The sequence below is a fragment of the Oratosquilla oratoria genome, chromosome 19 (assembly GCF_046742065.1).
Source record: "Oratosquilla oratoria isolate Oo_2021 chromosome 19, ASM4674206v1, whole genome shotgun sequence".
Lineage (NCBI taxonomy): Eukaryota > Metazoa > Arthropoda > Malacostraca > Stomatopoda > Squillidae > Oratosquilla > Oratosquilla oratoria.
In genome coordinates, this window is record NC_134795.1 from 50,965,796 (window position 1) to 50,987,256 (window position 21,461).

The 21,461-nt window shown below is 40.7% G+C and overlaps 1 protein-coding gene across 8 annotated transcripts in view; it reads left to right on the forward strand.

Annotated features, from left to right (window-relative positions):
* Positions 1-21,461, forward strand: part of Nprl2 (Nitrogen permease regulator-like 2) — a 28,422-nt gene continuing 6,961 nt past the window's right edge. The window contains exons 1-5 of one of the 8 annotated variants that reach the window (XM_076203048.1): positions 1-127; positions 4,802-4,922; positions 5,178-5,305; positions 11,809-11,882; positions 14,086-15,009. In XM_076203048.1, the coding sequence (XP_076059163.1) occupies positions 14,086-15,009 (924 nt within the window). In that variant the 5' untranslated portion in view covers positions 1-127; positions 4,802-4,922; positions 5,178-5,305; positions 11,809-11,882. Of the gene's footprint in view, positions 128-1,018; positions 1,577-3,143; positions 3,163-4,801; positions 4,923-5,177; positions 5,306-11,808; positions 11,883-14,085; positions 15,010-21,461 lie in introns of those variants that run through there. The other 7 variants (XM_076203050.1, XM_076203053.1, XM_076203046.1 and 4 more) reach the window with 7 other exon arrangements.

The following is a 21,461-nucleotide window of genomic DNA, read 5'->3' on the forward strand; positions in this document are numbered from 1 at the left end:
CTTTGTCGCGTTGTGAGTGATGGAGAAAAATGAGGCAGAGAGTCACGACGTGGTAGTGAACGAGAGAGCAGCTCCCCAAAAGCCCCAGCGCGACAGACATCCTCCAAGATGGCTGCAGGATTACGAGGTAGGAAATAGAGGAGACGAAGAAGATGAAGAATAGGTTGATCTCGAGATCAAGGTGTGTGTGTGTGTGTGTGTGTGTGTTTTCGAGAGTGTCGGGGCCCCCACTGTACGTGTGGAACGAGGAGAAACAAGTGTAAGTGTACAAGAATTAGGTTTACTAATAGGCAATGATGCTGGGTAATCTAGGATAGGGAGTGACAGAAGTGTGGTGCGAAACAAAGGGGGATTAAAAGAGTGAGGCAGAGGCAACAAAGGAACGGGATGTCCACAGAAATTAGGTTAGTGATCGAAAAAATCTTACAGTATATGACGTCAGCATTGTATATACAGTGAGTACTCCTTATACGGTAATTCTTTATCTGGTAAATTCACAGTTACGGTATTTGGTTATTACTACCCTCGATTCTATTTACAGTAAGAAAATTTCACAGATACGGTATCCGCTCGTGTTTTGGAGGTAAAATTAGATATTTTGAAGAGGAAAGAGCAGGGAGAAAGTACGTCTGCCAAGTCGAAACTTGGGTTCGGTATACGGTAATTTCAATTTGCGGTAAGGTTTTCAGGAACGCATATGTACCGTATACCGAGGACTCACTGTATCAAAAATACTTTTACCGAGGAGAGTTGCTGGATGTACTATTTCCCGCCTTGCTTGATCATTCTCAGAGCACCATATACAGCAACTACAATGCCCGCGGGTAAAGGCCGGAGATACCGGGCAAAAAACACTTGTAACTTGTACCCTGAAATATCTCCTATGACAATATTAGATTATGTAACGCATTGGAAATATATATTTATTATCTACCAAGGGCTGGATTTATTGGCTAACGATTTATGAAAACGGAATGGGGGGTAAAGTCGAGATACTGTATTTTGTTGCAAGTGGGCAATAAAAGAATGTACGATCTCGTGTTGCTTTGGTCGTATGGCACATATTAAACTAATAGCATTACTTTGCCCACTTCTAATTGTAATATTTTTTGTTGTGTCAATATTGTTTCTGCTATAAACTGATGGAACATATTTGAAACGATAACATATCACATGATTCTGCGTCATGGTTACCCAATCCACATTAACCATAATTTCAGTAATTACATGTTTATAAGACTAAGATTAAATATCAGTACTTTTATAAACACAGTTATACAAAAATATCATTATCAGAAACAACTAATTTTGTTCATATACAAACTTTACCGTACAATAACAGACCTAATGTTTACATTTTCAACGGTACAACGAATTTCCGAAAATTACACCTTAAGTACGATAAAAGTTTATCAAAAATTTGTCTACAAGAGGAAGAACTCAGAAGACCACAGATGAAGTTTCTGTAATTCGAGGAAGAAATTAGAGTGGTTTCTAATGATGAATTTACTGGAGATAGTAAGCCTTTTGTACAGAGGAATGACACAGATGAACTATATCGCTGCTGTAGAAAAAAGTAAGAACATATGTTTTAAGGAAGATGAATTACTTGTAGTATTTATTTTTCATTCGAATAAGTTATAATGAGTACAGCTAAACAGTGCAGTATTTGATAGTAAGTTCCACACATGGTAGACCAATGTCATTTCCATTTTGTGTTCTGTATGTCCAAAGATTTGGATAGTTTCCTCCTTATTCTGTCATAAAGTCACTAAAGTTGAGTGATGATGAATTGCAGTGGGTATGATATTGTGTAGCCACATAGATTCACAGAGTAGTGGAAGACTGTTCAACCACCAACATGATATTGCACTGATTAAACTTTAGGTTTTGTGCGGGCAACATATATTACTTACTTTCACTTCACACTCCGGGTTGGAGAATTCCTTTTATTGTAGCTGCCAAATAATTCTTTACTTTCTTGTAGGCAAGGGCTTTTGGTATTTATTTCCACATAAGGTACCTATTTATTCTGATAAAACATAATTATGATAATAGTTCTGCTGTTTATGCCGGGAAGACACAAAGGGGATAGCACTTGGAAAATCATGCTTGCTAGAATGTTGTAAAGAGCTTGCCAAGAATATGTTTGGTAGAGGTATAGCATTCATAAACATCAAATTTTTATTCAGTAGTATATACATACATATACCAAAGGCTTTTTCCCCCTACATGGGGGGCAGCCAAAAAGAAAAAGGCATAGAAACCACTCCCACCCATTCCATTTCCTATATATTCCACTCCCCTCCATCCTCCTCCCTCCCTCCCATCTTGGCACCTCCTGGATGACGGGTCATCCCTGCATCCTGTCCACTGCCCTGGGTTAGAAGTAGTGTCGCAGTAGTGGATCAGTAAAAATTACTTTTGCATTGCTCACATTCGGGAATTTTAAAATTTGCCCACTTTTAGTTTTTTCTTTGGCATCCCTTTGGTATTGTATTTTGTCATAGTAACCAGTGTTTCTGTCCTTAAGGATGGTATTCTGTATACCCAGTATAGTGTCAAAGGTGGTCATAGAAATGGGAAGGAGAATTTTAGGTAAATTTTTAGAAGTGCATACCTGTGCAATATACCAATAGAAAATTAATTATAAATTTTGTAAATTATAATACATCAATTTAATATGCGATTTTCTTGACAGAAATTAATAAGAAAAGTTTCTAGAACTGATTTATTAATGAACGAAGTCACAGTGGTTGAATGATATGCCATGTTTGATTTGATAGATGCCAAGGTCAAAGAAATGAAAGGACAAATTTGTCTACTCTAACCTACCTAACTTACGTAACCTAACCTACCCAACTTACGTAACCTATATTTAGTAATTCGGCACCTCAAATTCTAAAGATCATCTGGTTCATTGTTGTCACAGATGCTGACAGTTTTTATTATTGTACCTCAGGCAATTAACAGACGACAGCAGAACCCTGTGTTCTCTCAAAAAGTCCAAGGAAGCCCTATTGTCTTTGTAACAGCTTGTTAACGTCACCTGGAGTTGGAGAACACCTGGTCCACATGAAATCCATCGTCTAATTGACAGTGACTGGACTGGACAGATGACAACATGGCATCTGGACTGTATCCTAGTGGCTTCATTCATAAGTAGATTTGCTTGTAGCAAAGTTTTTTGTTATTTATTTCTGCCAAGAAAATCACATATTATGTTCATGTATTATAATTTACAAAATATTTAATTTTCTAATGCTATATCATGTAGGTGTGCACAACTAAAATAATAATGGATTTTATGAGATGTCAATCTCCTTTATCACTATTGTTATGGCAGCCAATCTTACCATACCCCCAGTGAATTTGTGGCCTTATATTGTATATAATATGCCTGTATGTTATTTTGGTATTATTTTTTAGAATTACACACCTATGCAGTATAACATTAGAAAATTTAATATTTTTATAAATTATAATACAACAATGTAATAGATATTTTTCTTGGTGGAAATCAATATCATAAAGCATTGCTAAAAGCTATGGAGAAACGAATGAAATTACGTAGACTCCTTTAGACGCCAACTTTGTTTTGATAGATTCAGAGGTTAGAGACAATGACAATGGCCTGATGATGTCTAGAATTACAGGTACTGCATTATTAAATGCAGGTTAGGTTAAGTTACCTTTGTTAGATTTTATTCATTTTTGTTTTTTCTCCATTTGATTTCTTTTTTACCCCCATGTCCCCCCCCCTATTTACACAGTTAGAGCTGACAACTGGCAACTGCCCCACCAACATACACCACTATCCAAAATTTCTTCCCGGAGATCTATGGGAGGCCTTGAGAGCCATTACCATACACTCTAAGGTTGTAGTTTAGGCTACGTAAGAAAGATAAAAAAATATATATATATTGTTACGGGCGGCTGGTATGTGAAGATATCTAATATTACGTTACAATATATATATAAAACAATTGTCCCTGTTTGTGCCTAAAAGTGGTGCTATGTTTTTTTTTTTTTTTTTTTTTTTTTTTGCCAGACAACTAGCTATGCATGTGCAGTAGACTTGTTTCCAGCATGACCTGGCAATCCCCAGATGATCGATCAAGCTGCAGCATTGTTCTCTAGTGTATTTTGTGATATTGAAAACACCTGGTGGGCCATCCAAGAGCATTTGTCATGCTCCACCATGATGTCATTCATCATTATCCAGGTCGTCTGTGGGACAAAGACTTTGTGGCCATGGTATGGCCATTTTGTGCCAGAATCGTGCACTGTGTTTGACCTGGTTTAAATGGGTGAGTTTGACAATGGGCCAAGTCTGCAGACAACTTTGCATGAGCATGGATTGTTATTCGGAGAGGAATCATTAATTCCAATGTTGAGTTCTTTTATATTTGCTACCACCATGGTTTGGTTTCTGCAGCGTTGGTATATGAATGATCTGAATCGATGCGGTGCATGTGTATGTACACTGGCTAGCATGCCTCCTATTTGGTTCACAATCTTGGCTCCAGGTATTTGAAGTAGACTTGTGTTGTTGGTTTTTCAATTCAGATTTGGGGCTGGAGATGAGATGGGAATTATTGATTTTTCTTGCATCTACAGGGCTGCACAGAATTAATGGAGCTGATTTTCTAATTCACTCTTGATTCTAGTCATGGTATGGTTGATATTGTTTTGATATCTGGTACCAGTATGATGTCAGTCCACAGTTAAATTGGCTTTGTGCAACAGACATATTTTTGAAAGTGTTACATACATGTACATTGAATCTGCTTTCTTTCAGGTGAATGCCTACATATGGCCCAGGAAGGATGACCAGAATGTGCATCTTGATCACATCTGCACTCTTGGAACTGCTGTCTCAACCATTAGAAGCTACCTGGAATTCTGCCTTGTCAAACCAAGTATGAAAATATGCCCTGGCAATCTGTGGACATTGCCATGTTACTCATGTGAAGTGCTCAACAAAATGCTAAGTTGTCCCTTAAAAATTACATGACTGATTGGCTTTAAAATTACGAGTTAGGCTGGAGTTCTGAGATAGTTGATATTGTCGGAATTTTTTTTAAAGCCACATTGATGGCTACCCCCTGTGTAGGGGGAAAAAAGCCTTTGGTATATGTATGTATGTACATTGATGTGATGTGGTATCTTGACAGGCATTATTCTACTCTTGCTGGCAGGGCAGGGAGATCTGCATTCCTTATCTGCTGGGCTCCATCCAAGGTTACAACAACCCACAAAACAGAAAACAGATAAAGAGGACTATTGACTCTATGCCAACAAGGTAAACTTGAAACATCTTCTTTGTTCACTCAAGTGGGTCTTCATACATTAAGAATAAGAAATGGGCTGGTGTGAAAGAAGCAGTTCTAAGGCTTGCTGATAACCTCAGAAAATGTGCAAACTGCTATTGCTATTAGGAAAAAACAGAAAAAGTTGTGTTTTGTTGCAGATATTAATGAGGACTGGAAAATTCTTCACACTAGTGCCCCACCAAATACAGGCCTTCAAGCCAAATATCACACACTGCATCAAGCCATTTCTTCTTCTTTCTACCCGCCCATCTTAACCACTTCAGTACGAGTCAAATTCTCGCATGCAGCATAGGTTGCCATACGTATGTTGCATCACTCTACTTGCATTATAAAATATAGTCACTGCTGTATTACTTGTTCTCTTTTACTGTGAGTTATGACAAACACAGGAAATGTGATCAAACCAGTTCGCAGAATCCAGTGGTAGCTCATGTACAACTACAAAAAATATAATCAAGACACCGATGCTGGCATCCTTGTGTACTCACTCGCTCCTCATGATATCTATGTAGTCGTCATCGTACCGAAGTGGTTAATGACTTTTACCCTGCTGACTGGAGGAGGCATCATGAGTATATGAAATTTCTTTTTGTACCAGTTCAGTGTGCAAAATTTACAGGGTGAAAAGAACATTTGCATTTCCTTTGGAGGGTCAGTGGAGTTACCAGTGAGGGAGAATGAATGATAGTGTGTCAGAAAGTGAGGAACAGTCTGCAGTCACAAATGCCAAAGTACCGTCCCTGTGCAACGAAATGAGAATTTAAGCTCAAATCTGGGACAGTGTATGAAGTTGAAATTCCTGCCCTGTGTAAAATCTACCGTACCCTCACTGGCGACTCTTCTGATCCAAAATGTCTTACTGAATCCATAGTTGATGGTCGACTCAAAGAGGCTCTTGCTCTTGAGGACCTAGATATTACCTGGGGATTTACCTGTATCAAATAGTGGAAGAAGTGGGGACACCTGCAATATTTTTCTTCAAGAGTGCCAAAGGTATATAAATGGTCATGTTGATAGAGCTATAGATGAGTGGAGGCAAGGTCAGGTAGTTGGTGGGGACCCTGTGGTTCACATGGCCCAAGCATTAGATGCCAAACCTCTGCATGAAAATGTTTCAGCAAGGTCCCCACCAGGTACCCCTATATCCTCAGTGCAATGGTTGCACTTTTGATTTTGGCCTAGGACATCATGTCAGTGTTTAACACACACAGGCAAGCTAAAAATTAAGTACATGATACAAGCAAATTCAGATGTGCATGGATAATGTTCATGCTTGCTTCAGTTCAGCGTACTTCTGTTATGGAAAAGAATTTGCTTGCAAGTTCAAAGATCATGTTGTGTTTGTATCATCTGCTGTAGAGAGGGGTAGGCAAGTTCTGTGTAATTTGAATAAAAGATTTCAAGTTATGGATCATGACTTCACTAAATTTTCTGACACCCAGTGTACACTTCTTTATTGATATGCCTGAAGATGTGGAAGGTGGCTACTACAGTGGCAAGGACAATGTAAGACTGAAGGAAAATGCTTTTCAACCAAGTTCTGCTATTAGACATGCAATTGAATTAGGGAGCATTTTTGAAAAAGACATTGGCTCCCTGAAGCCCATCATCCTTATGTACACAGATGGCCCAGCCCTTAACCCAACATTTTAAAGGACACAATTGGCTTTATTAGCATTGTTCAGGGCAATTGATTTTGACTTGGTTTGTGCCATATGTATACCACCAAATAATTTGTGAAAAGCCTGACAGAGAGAATGATGAGTATTCAGAACCTAGGGCTAAAGGGGTTGGGTTGATGAGGAACCCCACAAAGTATGATAAGGAACTAGAATCTGTGTTAAAAAAAAAGCTAGCTGAGTCACATGCAGGAAGTTTTGAATGCTGTTTCTGCCCCCCAAGGAACTCATGGAGACAGTCTTCCAGGAGCTTCAGTTTAGAGGAGGAGAGAGAAAAAAAATCAACCTTCAGCTGTAGCGGAAATTGATGCTTTGGTCCAGCATCTAAGTGTGATAGACTTTTCTTTAGCCAAGATTGCCATCCAAAAGAAGGACCTGAAAAAGCATGCAGACTTAAGTGAGTTTTGATATTCATTGAAAGTCAGTCCAATATATGTCTAATGTTAAGAAGTGTGGAAATGTTGACTACATATTCAAATGCAAAGCCCTAAGACTTCCTGTTCTACTTTTATTTATTTATTTATTTATTTTTTTCTGAAATACACCACTTGCCTGATCCAATCCAAGCTTTGGGTGGTGAACATTATCAGAGCTTTGAAAATGTGTGTGGAAAAGTCTACTACTGAAGGTCACAGACCCTCCTTGGGAAAGAAATGCAATGGCAGAGAGGGTATGCCCTTTCCTCCTCCACCACAGTTTGCCAAAACCACAAAAAACTGATTCAGTGCAATGAATGTTCAAGATGAGTGATGTGCTCTCAGAAAAACCTGAGTCGTGACCAAAAGGAGCAACTTGATGCTGTCCTGTAGGGCAAATTTAGTGATCTTTGCCATACTGACCTGAGTTTTTGTGCAGGGAAACCTGTCTTACATAACCCCAATGGAAAAACCATATTATAGTGCTTGCAATGATTGCCTTTGTTTCCAGTGTGGCTGTGAAGATGATCTTACTTTGGGTCTTGTATTTTATCCTCTATGCACACTGCAAGGAATTGGGTGTTCACCCATCTGCAAGGGTGATCAAACCCTTAAAACCAAAGTAGTTGAAATGAGTGAAATGAATTTAACATATGATTTTATATGTTTTATTAAATAAACGACTGTATAGACGACACTGCATTTGTAGCAGGATCAGAGAAGCAATTAAGGAAATTGTGACAGAGTTTGGGAAGGTGTGCAAAAGAAGGAAGTTGAAGATAAGTGTGGGTAAAAGTAAGGTGATGAGATATACAAGGAGAGAGGATAGCAGCAAATTGGACTTGAGTATTAAGGGAGAGAGACTGAAGAAATAGATAGCTTTAGATACTTGGGGGCAAATGTGGCGGGAAAGGGGGGAGTGGAGGTAGAGGTAGGTTGAGAGAAGCTAGTAATTGCCTTGGGGGATTAAAAAGTGTAATGAGAAATAGACATTTGGGAATGGATACTAAGAGGAGATTGTATGAAGGAGTGATTGTTCTGACAGCACTGTATGGGGTAGAAACATGGAACATAAGAGAGGAAAAGCTTAAATGTGTTTGAGATGAAATGCCTGAGTAGTATGGTAAGGTTTACTAGGCTGGATAGAGTAAGAAATGAGGAGATTGGAGGTGGAAAGGAAATTGGGAGATACAGTTGATGAAAGAGTATTGCAATGGTTTGGACACATGGAAAGAATGAGTGAAGAAAGATTAGTAAAAGAAGTGTGGAAGGTCAGAGGTGGAAGGAGTGAACATGTGGGGGCAACCAAGGATGAGATGGATAGACGGGGTAAAAGGGGAATGTCTGTTGAGGAAGGAAGGGAGAAGACAGAAGGTAGGGGTGAGTGGAGAATGGTTATGTATGGGTGATGCTGTGAGGCATGGAAGGGACTGGACGGTGGGGAGGGAGTATGTGTGAATGATATTTTGACGCAGCCTATAGGGTTTTCTCCCCATCTTCTCTTTCTGTATGAGGGGATGGAGAGGGGGTTGCTGATTAAATGAAGTTGCCTTCCTGTGGATGTGCTGTGTCTTGCTGCATTGCTTCTGACCCAGGGCAGTGGGCGAGATGCAGGGATGACCCATCATCTAGGAGGAGCCAAGAAAAGAGGGAGGGAGGGGTAGTGAATGGGAGTGGTGTATGTGGGGATGAAATGTGTGGGAGTGGATTTATGCCTTTGACTTTGGCTACCTCCCTTGTAAGGGGGGAAAAACCCTTTGGTATATGTATGTATGTATTAAATAAACCTACCTTTACATGTAAAAGCGAGTTAAAAAAAATTGTCTTTGGATTGGTAAACCTAGTTGTGACTGTACCGGATAATCTGATGAGAGCTATGATGCTGCCATAAATGACACTTATGGTTGTCAGATTACCCAGTATTGCTGAAAAAAGTGCCTCTCCCTTGACAATTTTGGGGAACCTTCTGGACAATGATATATATATATGGAGCAGAAACATGGAACATCCTAATACTCTTTCATCAACCCTGTCTCCCAACTCCCTTTCCACTCCTGTTCTCCACCTCACCTCCTCATTTCTCACTCTATCTAGCCTAGTAACCCCCATCATGCTTCTCAGACACCTCATCTCAAACACATTCAAACTCTTCCTCTCTTCCTCTCTTATGTTCCATGTTTCTGCCCCATACAGTGCTGTTGGCACAATCACTCCTTCATACAGTCTCCTCTTAGCATCCATTCCCAAATGTCTATTCCTCATTACACTTTTTAATCCACCAAGGCATTTACTCGCTTCTCTCAATCTACATTCTACCTCCACCTTCACTCCACCCTTTCCTGCCACATTTGCACCCAAGTATCTAAAACTATCCACTTCCTCCAGTCGCTCTCCTTTAATGCTCACTTCCAGTCTACTGCCACTTTCACCCTTTGTACATCTCATCACCTTACTTTTACCCACATTTATCTTTAGCTTTCTTCTATCACATACTCTCCCAAACTCTGTCACCAACTTCCTCAATCCCTCCTCCGACCCTGCTACAAGCGCAGTGTCGTCTGCAAACAACAGTTGGCTCACTTCCCACTTTTCTCCATTTTCTTTATCCATCTCCAATTCCTGACCCACTACCCTTGCATTTACCTCTCACACTACCCCATCCCATATGTATGTATATATATATATATATATAATATATATATATATATATATATATATATATATATATATATATATATATATATATATATATAAAAGAACATAAATGGATGAATTGGATGACATTGTTGAAAGGAATATTTCTTGCAACTGTCCCATTCATTAGAGGATAAGGAGGGGGTCACCATATGATGAAACAAAGGCCTTGATCTGGAGCTATACCTTTCTGCACTGCATTTGACCCAAGCATTATGTCAGCAGGCAGGTTGACCCTTCATCCTCAAGGTGCTGATATGGGAAGGAGGTGTAGGTGTATTTACCATGTTGTATTATACAGGAAAGGGAGCTATGCTCATAGTGACCTGTCTTTGTATCTCGCAACATCTAGTTTGTTTCTAAATTCTTGTATGGTGTTTGCACACACAATTTTTTTGTACAGTTTGTACCAAGGGATGTAAATAGAGAGGGGGGGGGACTGGCATGTAAGTGAAGCAGCCCTCTTGTGGATGTACTGTGTCTTACTGCATTGCTTCTGACCCAGGCAATGGGTAGGAGACCACGATGACTCTTTATACATGAGGAGCTAAGATGAGAGGGAAACGAGGGTGATGGGTGGGAGTATATGAGTGACTAAGACTTGGCTACCTCCCTTATGAGGGGGAAAAAAGCCCTCAGTGTATAGATAGTGTTTACCAAGTTGTACTAAAAAAATCCTTCTTAAGGGAAGAACCACATATACTTGTATTTAGGGCACCAACCAACACTAAGACAGTAGGTCTGGTCACAGAATCAAACTGCTCCAAATGCAACCATCACACAGAGGGCACTGAGCATTTCATCTTACACAGCCCTACAACAACTGTTCTTAGATAACAAACACAATATTTCCTTTTTGAGTGACATGGGTCAGTCGGGTGACTGTTGCCAGTTATCTGGGGGGTGTGGGTCTTCTGGAAAAGATCTGGGGTATTGGATTCATTGATAATGTTCAAGAAAAGACTTGTGCTCATGGGGTCTTTTCCCTGTCTCTATTAATAAAACATAATCTTGAATTGATTTGTATAAACTATACTATTTTCTCTTTTAGTTGTTCCATAAGGTGACACATTAGAAGGGAAAACTTTCTTAATATTCACCATCATTCCTTTGAGATTCTCTATACAATAATTGACTTCAATTTAGTGGTATTAACCTCTAGTTTGTTCATCATCTTGGTTTTATATTTCAGTTATTTTTCCATATTAAATAATGAATTTTGGAAGCTTGCTGGCTGAGCAGGTCAGGGTGCCATTACTTGTGGCAAAGGTCGAGGGGATGGTGGTTCGAATCCTGCCACCGGCGAAGTTGAACCAAGGGCATGGTTCATTAAATTCCATGCTAAGTCCTCTGTGAGGGGCACCATCCTAGCCTTCCAATAGGAGGGAGTTTGTGGCGTTAAACCATATCAAATAATGAATTTGTGATTTCTGTTCAACCTTGTGTGTAGTTTCTTTTTCTAAATGTTTCTAAATTCCTCAGCTTGGCTGAAAAAGGTAATTTGCCATATTTTTTAATCCCTTATGGATGAGTTTCTCAGAAGTTGAGCATAATAGTGAGGCATGAGCCAGGGCAAAATCATTGAGTAATCACTCAGCCAGCAAGAGTGAAAGGAATTAAGATGAACAATAACTTGTTTCTGCAAAGATTGCAGGCTTACTTATGTGTGCTAATCTTTTTCAGCTTGTGTTGTGTAATGGAAGTGACCTCCTTGGGCTACTAATGTTATCTGTGATTCATCTAGAATTGAAAAAGTGGTATGGAAATCGAGTGACATTCTTGAGTTTGATAGTATTTCACTAAAGTAGTGTAATATAATGGATAGGGTAATAGGGAAGTATGACATGCTATCTATCTATATACCAAGGGCTTTTTTCCCCCTTATAAGGGAGGTGGCCAAGTCAGAAGGCATGTACCCTGTCCTACCTCTCATTTTAGCTCCTCATGGATGAAGGGTCATCCCAGCCTCCAGCCCACCACTCTGGGTCAGAGGCAGTGCTGCAAGACACAGTACATCCACAGCAAGGCCACTTCACTTAATTAGTGACCCCCCCCGCCACCTTCCATCTCCTTATGTGGAAAATAGAAAAGGTGGGGAGAAATCCCTTTGGGCTGCATCAGAGTATCATTCACACATAACCACTCCCTACTCTCCCTCCCCATCCCCCACTCCTTTCCTTGGTTACAGTATCATCTATATACAGCCATTCTCCACTCACCCCTATACCCTGCTTTCTCCCTTTCTTGCTCACTGGACATCCCCCTCTTGTGTACATACATACATACATATACCAAAGGCATTTTCCCCCTTACATGGGGTGTAGCCAAAAAGAAAAAGGCATAGAAACCACTCTCACCCATTCCATTCCCTACATATTCCACTCCCCTCCACCCTCCTTCCTCCCTCTTATCTTGCAACTCCTGGATGATGGGTCATCCCTGCATCCTGTCCACTGCCCTGGGTCAGAAGCAGTGTTGCAAGACACAGCACATCCACAGCTAGGCCGCTTCATAAATTCAGCGATCCCCCCTCTCTGTCCCCTCATGCAGAAAAGGAGAAGACGGGGAGAAATCCCTTTGGGCTGTGTCAAATTTTTTCTCATACATACTTCTTCACTCCACATCCCCCACCCACTCCCCCTCATGCATCACAGCATCACCCATACACAACCCTTCTCCATTCACCCCTATCTTCTGTCCTCTCCCGTCCTTCCTCCACAGACATTCCTCTCTTTTGTAATGCCCCTTTCACCCCATCCATCCATCTCTCAATACTTGCATACTAGGAAAGAATAAAAGCAGAGAAAATGACACATACCACCATAAGGTCTCTTCTCTTTAGCCTTTTGGTACAAATTTTGAAGGATTGCCTCAGCCTTGCCCTTGCTTAGATTCACTTCTTTCACCATTATGTTGTTTTTCACAACCACACATTTCATCTTCTTTCTTCTTCAGATGGCGTATCTGTTATTCCCCAACTATGTATCAACATTTCTTGGGAGTTAGGTCTCTGCTAAGCACTAAATACCAGATTGATTTACCATCAATAATTTATCTATAACCTGGCAGATAACTATCAACATTAGCAGTCTAATTTTAATTTCCTTATAGTGCTTCTGACCCAGGGCAATGGACAGGATGCAGGGATGACCTGTCATCCAGTAGGTGCCAAGATAAGAGGGAGGGTGGAGGAGAGTGGAATATATAGGAAATGGAATGGGTGGGAGTGGTTTCTATGCATTTTTCTTTTTGGCTATCCCTGTGTAAGGGGGAAAAAGCCTTTGGTATATATGTATGTATGTATGCTTCCTGTGCTATATCACTACTACCTCTTTTGAAATCATTTCTTCTAACCCTGATGGAGAACTCTAAAAAAATAGCTCCTGTGTTTCTTCTCATTTAATTTTTTACCTCTGCTTCCTTTATAAGTTTGTGTCTTTGCACATTTATCCTCAGTGTTGTCTTTCTTAATCCAAATGGTTTTATATTATTTCTTCCCTGCTAACTTTAAGACTTGATGATTACCTCATTTGCTATATCTTGTGACTGATTATTTTTGTTGGATGTAAGCCTCTTGTACTGACTACATAAATACAACATCAATCTGATCACTCACATTCAGGTCATGTTTCATAATCATGAAGGTAATTTCCATGACCTTTTGCATCTCATGTTCCTAGCATATCTTCCATGAAATAATGTGGTCTTCCTACCAGTAAACCATTATTGTGACTAATGTGTAACATGTATTTAAGTACTTGCATATTGGTGGGAGTGGTTTTTATGCTAATGTATGATATGTATTTAAGTACTTGCCTATTGATGGGAGTGGTTTTTATGCCTTTGTGTTTTGGCTACCTCCCTTATAAGGGGGAAAAAAGCCTTTGGTATATGTATGTATATTGGTTCTAGGGAACCATCTTAATGTTAACTTTCATTCCTTGTCTTCTCTTTTCATAGATGGAGGAAGAAATTGGGAAAGAAGGTCCAATACGAAGCATCTTTCTTGCCGAGTTCCATCCTGATATAGGACCAATTATTTCTTACCAATATCCAGAAGGAGCTGTTACCAAGGAAATTTTTGATGCTGTCAATGTGTACATTATTCCAAAGGCTCACATACAGAAGCAAGTGATAACTGTTAATGTTCTTGGACACAAAATTACAGGATATCCAAATGAGATCAAGAACCAAAAATATGCCAGAAATGCTCTCATATTTAATTTGTGCTTTGTCTGTGGTGCAAGTTCGAGGACCGTACAGTATGAACCAGTTGTTAAAAAACTTTCTGAATACTTAGAAAACTTAGAATTAGAAAATCAGTTCCTATCGAGTGATGACACAAGATGCCAACTTCTTGGGATATTGAAAAAAATATTACAGGATTTAAATGCAAAGGGTAGTTGCACACTTTCCATAAGACTGAGAGACCGAAGTATTAATGAGGGGAAGGACAGGAGAGCTACGATGCATGATGTAGGTGATAGGAAATATAGTTTGGTCAGTGACAGAAGACAGATTGAGAATGACAGAAAAGGTATTCATGGAAGAAGAATGAGCATGGTCTGTGATCGTAAGAAAGTAGAGCCAGTTGTGAAACCAAGTTCCAAAAGTCTGGATGAGGAGTTTGAGCAAAGACAGAACTCCATAGATGGGGAATCCAAAGAGAAACACACTTCAATACTTCATCTCAAGGTTGTAAGAGTGTATAGAGATCCAGCAAGAGTATATGATTATCATGTTCCCATTTTAGTGTCAGAGAGAGTGCTACAAAGAACTGATCTCTGGGATCTGACAACTCAACAAATTCTGTCATATATTGATGGCTATTCTCATGTTGCCAAGATTGCTGCTGCTGCTGATGTTGAAAATAATCTTGTGAAGGTATGTATTGATACAAAAAAAATTATATTTTGTGTCCTGAACATAAAGACTTTTATACAATGAATGTATTTACCTAATTGTAACTCGTAGGAAAGGGACCAGTCTATTACTCTCCAGCTATCATACTTACATACATACATACATATACCAAGGTTTTTCCCCCTTACAAGGGAGGTAGCCAAAAAGGAAAAGGCATAAAATCATTCCCACCCATTCCATCCCTCCCTCTTATCTTAGCACCTCCCGGATGACGGGTCATCCCTGCACCCTGTCCACTGCCCTGGGTCAGAAGCAGTGTCGCAAGACACAGCACATCCACAGCAAGGCCACTTCATTAAATCGGCGACCCCCCCCTCTCTGTCCCCCCATGCATAAAAGGAGAAGACGGGGAGAAATCCCTTCGGGCTGTGTCAAATTTTGCTCACACATACTACCTCACCCCCCATCCCCCCACCCATTCCACCTCATGCATCACATCATCCATATACAACCATTCTCCATTCACCCCTGTCTTCTGTCCTCTCCCGTCCTTCCTCAACAGACATTCCCCTCTTCCCCAAAGCCCCCTTCACCCCATCCATCCACCTCATCCTAGGACATCCCCTCATGTTCACTCCCTCCACATCTGCCTTCCATACCTCTTTTACCAGTCTTTCTTCACTCATACTTTCCATGTGTCCAAACAATCATACATAGCTTCAAATTAAAATATGTTTTCAATGTGGGTTATATTTCCTTATTCTCTAATTATCATAATTAGATTTAACCCCTTCCATACGGTGACGCCTACGTAGGCGTCATGAGAAGCAAGTGGGTATGCGATGATGCCGACGTCGGCGTCTTGATTATATTTATTGTAGTTGTACCTACGTAACCTCCATTCTCTCTAAACTGGCTTCATCATATTTTCTATGGTTATAAAGATTCACGGGTGAAAGAGAACGAACGATTGAGCACTGACTTTATTTTTTATAATGCGATTATTATGACGCATCATCTCATGTCGGGCAGCTAATGCTGGCAGACGTGCGATGTGCCCCGGAGTGAAGAGGTTAAATTAATTCCAGCTTGATCTTGCTTTTACCCGTTTGAGATATTGGTTGCATGTTATTGTACAGTAAAATCTGCTTAGTAGCATGTAGCTGATACTTTAGGGTTAATATGGGGCACCCCTATGGACCAGAGCCACACATCATTTTGTTAATGATAGAGGAATGATCTACTCAGAGGGAAATGATGTTACTTTATTGTACTGCAACTGTCCCTCTGTTATGCTGCCCCCCTCCCACTCTTAATACTGTCCTGTACCATTTCTCTGAATATATATTTCCGTTTTCACCTACCCCCCCTGTGGTCAGGGGAAGAAAGAATACTGCCACCGAGTTTACCCACTCAGGTTATAAAGGCAGCTAAAATGGGATGGAGTGATGGGACTAGGCATCTTCCTCTCTGTTATCCTGATGGGTACATTCCTATGAAAAGTCAAGGGATAAGACGGTCTGGGAGGACTTTTCCAATTAGAACACTAAGGTTTGGATCTTTTAATGTGTGTGGGTGTGGTACAGATGAGAGTAAAAGGGAAGAGGTAGGCAGTATGTTTGTGAGCAGAAAGAATGATGTGTTGGCAATAAGTGTAACTAAGTTGAAAGGGAGGGGTGACTTTGAGTATGGGAGTGAGGAGAGGACGAGGGAGGGAAGGGGTGGCTATACTAATATTTACCTAGTTGTATTATACGGGAAGGGGAGCTATGGTCGTGGTGACCCGTTTTTGTATCTTGCAAGATCAAGTTTGTTCTTAAATTGTTGTATTGTGTTTGCACACACTATTTCTTCATCCAATTTGTTCAATACCTCTATCACTGTATGTGGAAAGCTGTTCTTTTTCAGGTCTCTTCTGTAGTTATCCTTTTTGAGTTTCATTGCATGTCTTCTTGTTTTTCCTCTGTCCCGTTTTAATAGGTGTATGGTGTATGGTGGAGTGGAAGGTTTCTTCAAGATTAATGTGGATGAAGGTGAAACTGGGAAGGGAGATGTGGGCCTGGGTCTTTGTGAGCACATATGGACCGGGTAGTTAGAAGAGTGTAGAGGAAAGGAAGATATTTTGCATATGAGAAATAGACATCTGGGAATGGATGCTAAGAGGAGGTTATATGAAGCAGTGATTGTGCCAACAGCACTGTATTTGGTGGTTGTGGAGGAAGAGAAGAGAGTATCTGTGTGTAATAAAGGTCTTTGGGTGTAGTTCTAATGTTTCTTGGTGTGTGTGGGTGTTCTGCTATGTAGTGTAGCGGGTGTGATGTGTTTGTGGTGGCTGCGGTAAGTGTTTGTGTGCCTCTCATGTCGAGGTGGTCCTTGACTTTGAGGACTTGTTTCATGGTGTAAATGGTCTGTAGGTGTTGTATTTGTGCAGCCTGTAATTGTTTTTAGGGCTTTGTTTTGTATGATTTGAAGGGTGTTGTGGTGTGTCTCACTGAGATTAGGAGCCCATGCAGGACTCGCATAATTCATCACTGAGCGTATGCATTGTTTGTATATTGTTATATTAGTTTCTTTGTTTTGTCCAAATGTTGTTCCAGTGATTGACTTAAGTGCGTTAAGTCTAGGTGTGCATTTGTTTTTTATGTTTGTGATGTGTTGTTTGAAAGACATGGATGTATCGTATGTTACACCAAGAATTTTCGGTGTGTTTGTGTGTGGTATTAGAGTGTTGTTGATGTAGAGATGAGGTATGTATTTGTGTTCTTTTGTCCAGTTGGTGATTTGGTTGGAGCTATTTTGAGTCTGTTTGTGATGAACCATGTGTTGAGTGTGTCAAGGTATGGCTGGATTATTTCTGCAGCTTTGTCTGTGTTACGATGTGTGCATGTGATTGTTATGTCATCTGCGTAGGAAGAGATTTGTATTTCTGAGGTGTCTGGTGTGGGTAAGTCATGCATGTATAGATTAAATAGTGTGGGGGATAGAACTGAGCCCTGTGGTACTCCGTTCCTAATGTTTCTGATGTGCGATGATTGGCCATTATATGACACATGAGCATTCCTGCCTGCCAGATAATTGGCCAGCCATCTTTTGGTGTTATTGTGCATGTCTGTGTTATATATTTTATTTGTTAGGTTGTGGCGGGGGATAGCATCAAAAGCTTTACTAATGTCCAATGTTATAAGAAGTGTTCTGTTTCTGTTCTGTTTTATAAGAAGTGTTTCCAGCCTCCGGAAACATATTCATAATCATATCACTCACCGCTCAATTAACACACTGAAAGACAACACACTGCTGCATGCCAGACCCCCTGATATCCACCCTTCTGAATCCTCTCTCCCACGAAAGGACAGAGTCCACTTGGCCAGACTGCGATGCGGTCACCACCCAGCACTTCTAAGCTACCAGAAGAGGCTGGACGACCGTGTTGTGAACAGCTGCCCAGGATGTAACACTTCACCCCATACCATACAACACATAATGGAAGACTGCATTATACACAATCATGCACGCAAACAACACAACATACACTCTATAAAGGATTTGTGGGAAAACCCAGTTTCGGCTGTGGCCTTCCTTGGGGAGACGGGACTGCTCGAACAGACAGTCTAGGGAACGACAACAACAACAACAACAACAACAACAGCACTGTATGGGGAAGAAACATGGAACATAAGAGAGGAAGAGAGAAAGAGTTTGAATGTGTTTGAGATGAAATGTCTGAGAAGTATGATAGGGGTTACTAGGCTAGATAGAGTGAGAAATGAGGAGGTGAGGAGGACAACAGGGGTGGAAATGGAGCTGGGAGATAGGGTTGATGAAAGAATATTGGGATAGTTTGGACACATGGAAAGAATGAATGAAGAAAGATTAGTAAAAGAGGTGTGGAAGGTGTGAATATGAGAGGACGTCCTAGGATGAGATGGATGGATGGGGTGAAAGGGGCATTACAAAAGAGAGGAATGTCTGTTGAGGAAGGACGGGAGAGGACAGAAGATAGGGGTGAATGGAGAAGAGTTGTGTATGGATGATGCTGTGATGCATGAGGGGGAGTGGGTGGGGGATGGGAGGTGAGGAAGTATGAGAAAAAATTTGATGCAGCCTGAAGGGATTTCTCCCTGTCTTCCCTTTTCTGTATGAGGGGACGGAGAGTTTTTTTTTTTTTTTTTTTTCCGATTTTATAAAGCGGCCTTACTGTGGATGTACTGTGTCTTGCGACACTGCTTCTGACCCAGGGCAGTGAACAGGATGCAGGGATGACCCATCATCCAGGAGGTGCCAAGATGAGAGGGAGGGTGGAGGGGAGTGGAATATGTAGGGAATGGAATGGGTGAGAGTGGTTTCTATGCCTTTTTCTTTTTGACTACCCAGCTTATAAGGGGGAAAAAGCCTTTGGTATATGTATGTATTTACCTAGTGGTATTTTACAGGACAAGAGCTATGCTCGTAGTGGCCCGTTTTCGTATCTCTCCGCATCCAGTTTATTCTTAACCACTTCAGTACGGGACTTAAATCTCGCGGGCACCAGCCAATGCCAGCCGTATGACGTGTCGTAATAATATTCGCATCATAAAATATAGTCACCGCTTATATCGATTGTTCTCTCTTTCACCCACGAATTTTGAAAACCACAGATAATGGGATTAAGGGCGCATTAGGGAGAATGTAAAAAAACAGGGACGACTACAATAAATATAATCAAGACGCCGATATGGCAGCGTCGCGAATCCACTTGCTCCTCATGACGCCTACGTGTGCGGCACCGTATGGAAGGGGTTAAAATCGTGTATAGTTTTGATATTCACTGTTTCTCCATTTAGTTTGTCCAGACACTCTATGTAGGAAGCTGTTCTTTTTCAGGTCTCTTCTATAAGTGTCCTTTAGTTTCTTTTCGTGTCCTCTTGTTTCTCTTCTGTCCCACTTTAATAAATCATCTCTATCGACGATTTCCATCCCTTTCACAATTCTGTAAATGGTCAATAAATAACCTCTTTCTCTTCTGTGTTCCAGTGTTGACAGATGTAATTTCTCCAATCTTTGTTCATGTGTCAGTTTTGACAGTGTAAGTGGCTATTAGGTCCATTGGCTCTAACACTTAGTAATTTTCATTCTTCTGAAGGCCCCATGCCTTGTCCTTCACTCAAAGCTTGAGGGGGTGAATTAAATGAGATTGATTTTTCTTATCTTCTTTCTTCTAAGTAAATGCACTTGGTTTTTGATCTACACCAAGGGACTCCCACCTGGGATCCTCTGACACCCACCAAGCCAAGTCTGCTCCGACATCACAATTTAATTCATCCAATAACTTTGAATGTTACAAATAAGTGCCACCCTTTAAGGGCGTGACTTTACCTCCATCCACCAATAATTTTTCTCCTCCACCCTTTTCTACAATCAGAAAGACTGTTATACTGTCTCAAGCAATACTGTTTACAGAAGCAATCTGTTGCAAGCGGAACTGGCTTATGTTTACAATTCGTCATATCATCACTTCTATTGATATCCTAACCTATGTTTACAAAACACAAGACGGCAGGTGAGAATATGCAACTGTGCATTTCCTATAACATGCAACTCTGCACTTCCTATCGGCCATTGTTTCAAAACATCCAAGTAATAAAATTTGCATATCTTTTCACCTACCCCTCTATCTACTTAAATGTCTACCTCTACCGGCCTCTTACAGTGCCATTTTTGTCTCTGCTCTTTGGATTCTTTCTAATTTTCTTATGTTCTTCTTTGTGCTGGGTGCCCACAATGTTGCGGCATATTCTAGTTTAGGTCTTATCAGTGTAACCACTATTTTTTTAACCATCTCCTCATCTATGTAGTCAAAGGCCACTTTCATTGATCTTAGTAAGTTAAAAGTCTCTCCAAATAATTTATTGACATTTATCAGGTGTCAAGTCGCTTGAGATGATTACTCCCAGGTCCCTTTCTGAATTGACTTTTTTGACTTCTTTGGAACATAAGAGAAGAAGAGAGGAGTTTGAATGTGTTTGAGATGAGGTGTCTGAGAAGTATGGTGGGGGTTACTAGGCTGGATAGAGTGAGAAATGAGGAGGTGAGGAGGAGAACAGGGGTGAAAAAGGAGCTGGGAGATAGGGTTGATGAAAGAATATTAGGATGGTTTGGACACATGGAAAGAATGAGTGAAGAAAGACTAGTAAAAGAAGTATGGAAGGCAGATGTGGAGGGAGTGAACATGAGGGGACGTCCTAGGATGAGGTGGATGGATGGGGTGAAGGGGGCTTTGGGGAAGAGGGGAATGTCTGTTGAGGAAGGAAGGGAGAGGACGGAAGACAGAGGTGAGTGGAGAATGGTTGTATATGGATGATGTTGTGATTGCATGAGGAGGAATGGGCAGGGGGGTGAGGGGGTGAGGTAGTATGTGTGAGCAAATTTTGACGCAGCCCAAAGGGATTTCTCCCCGTCCTCTCTTTATATGCAAGGGGGGTCGCCGATTAAATGAA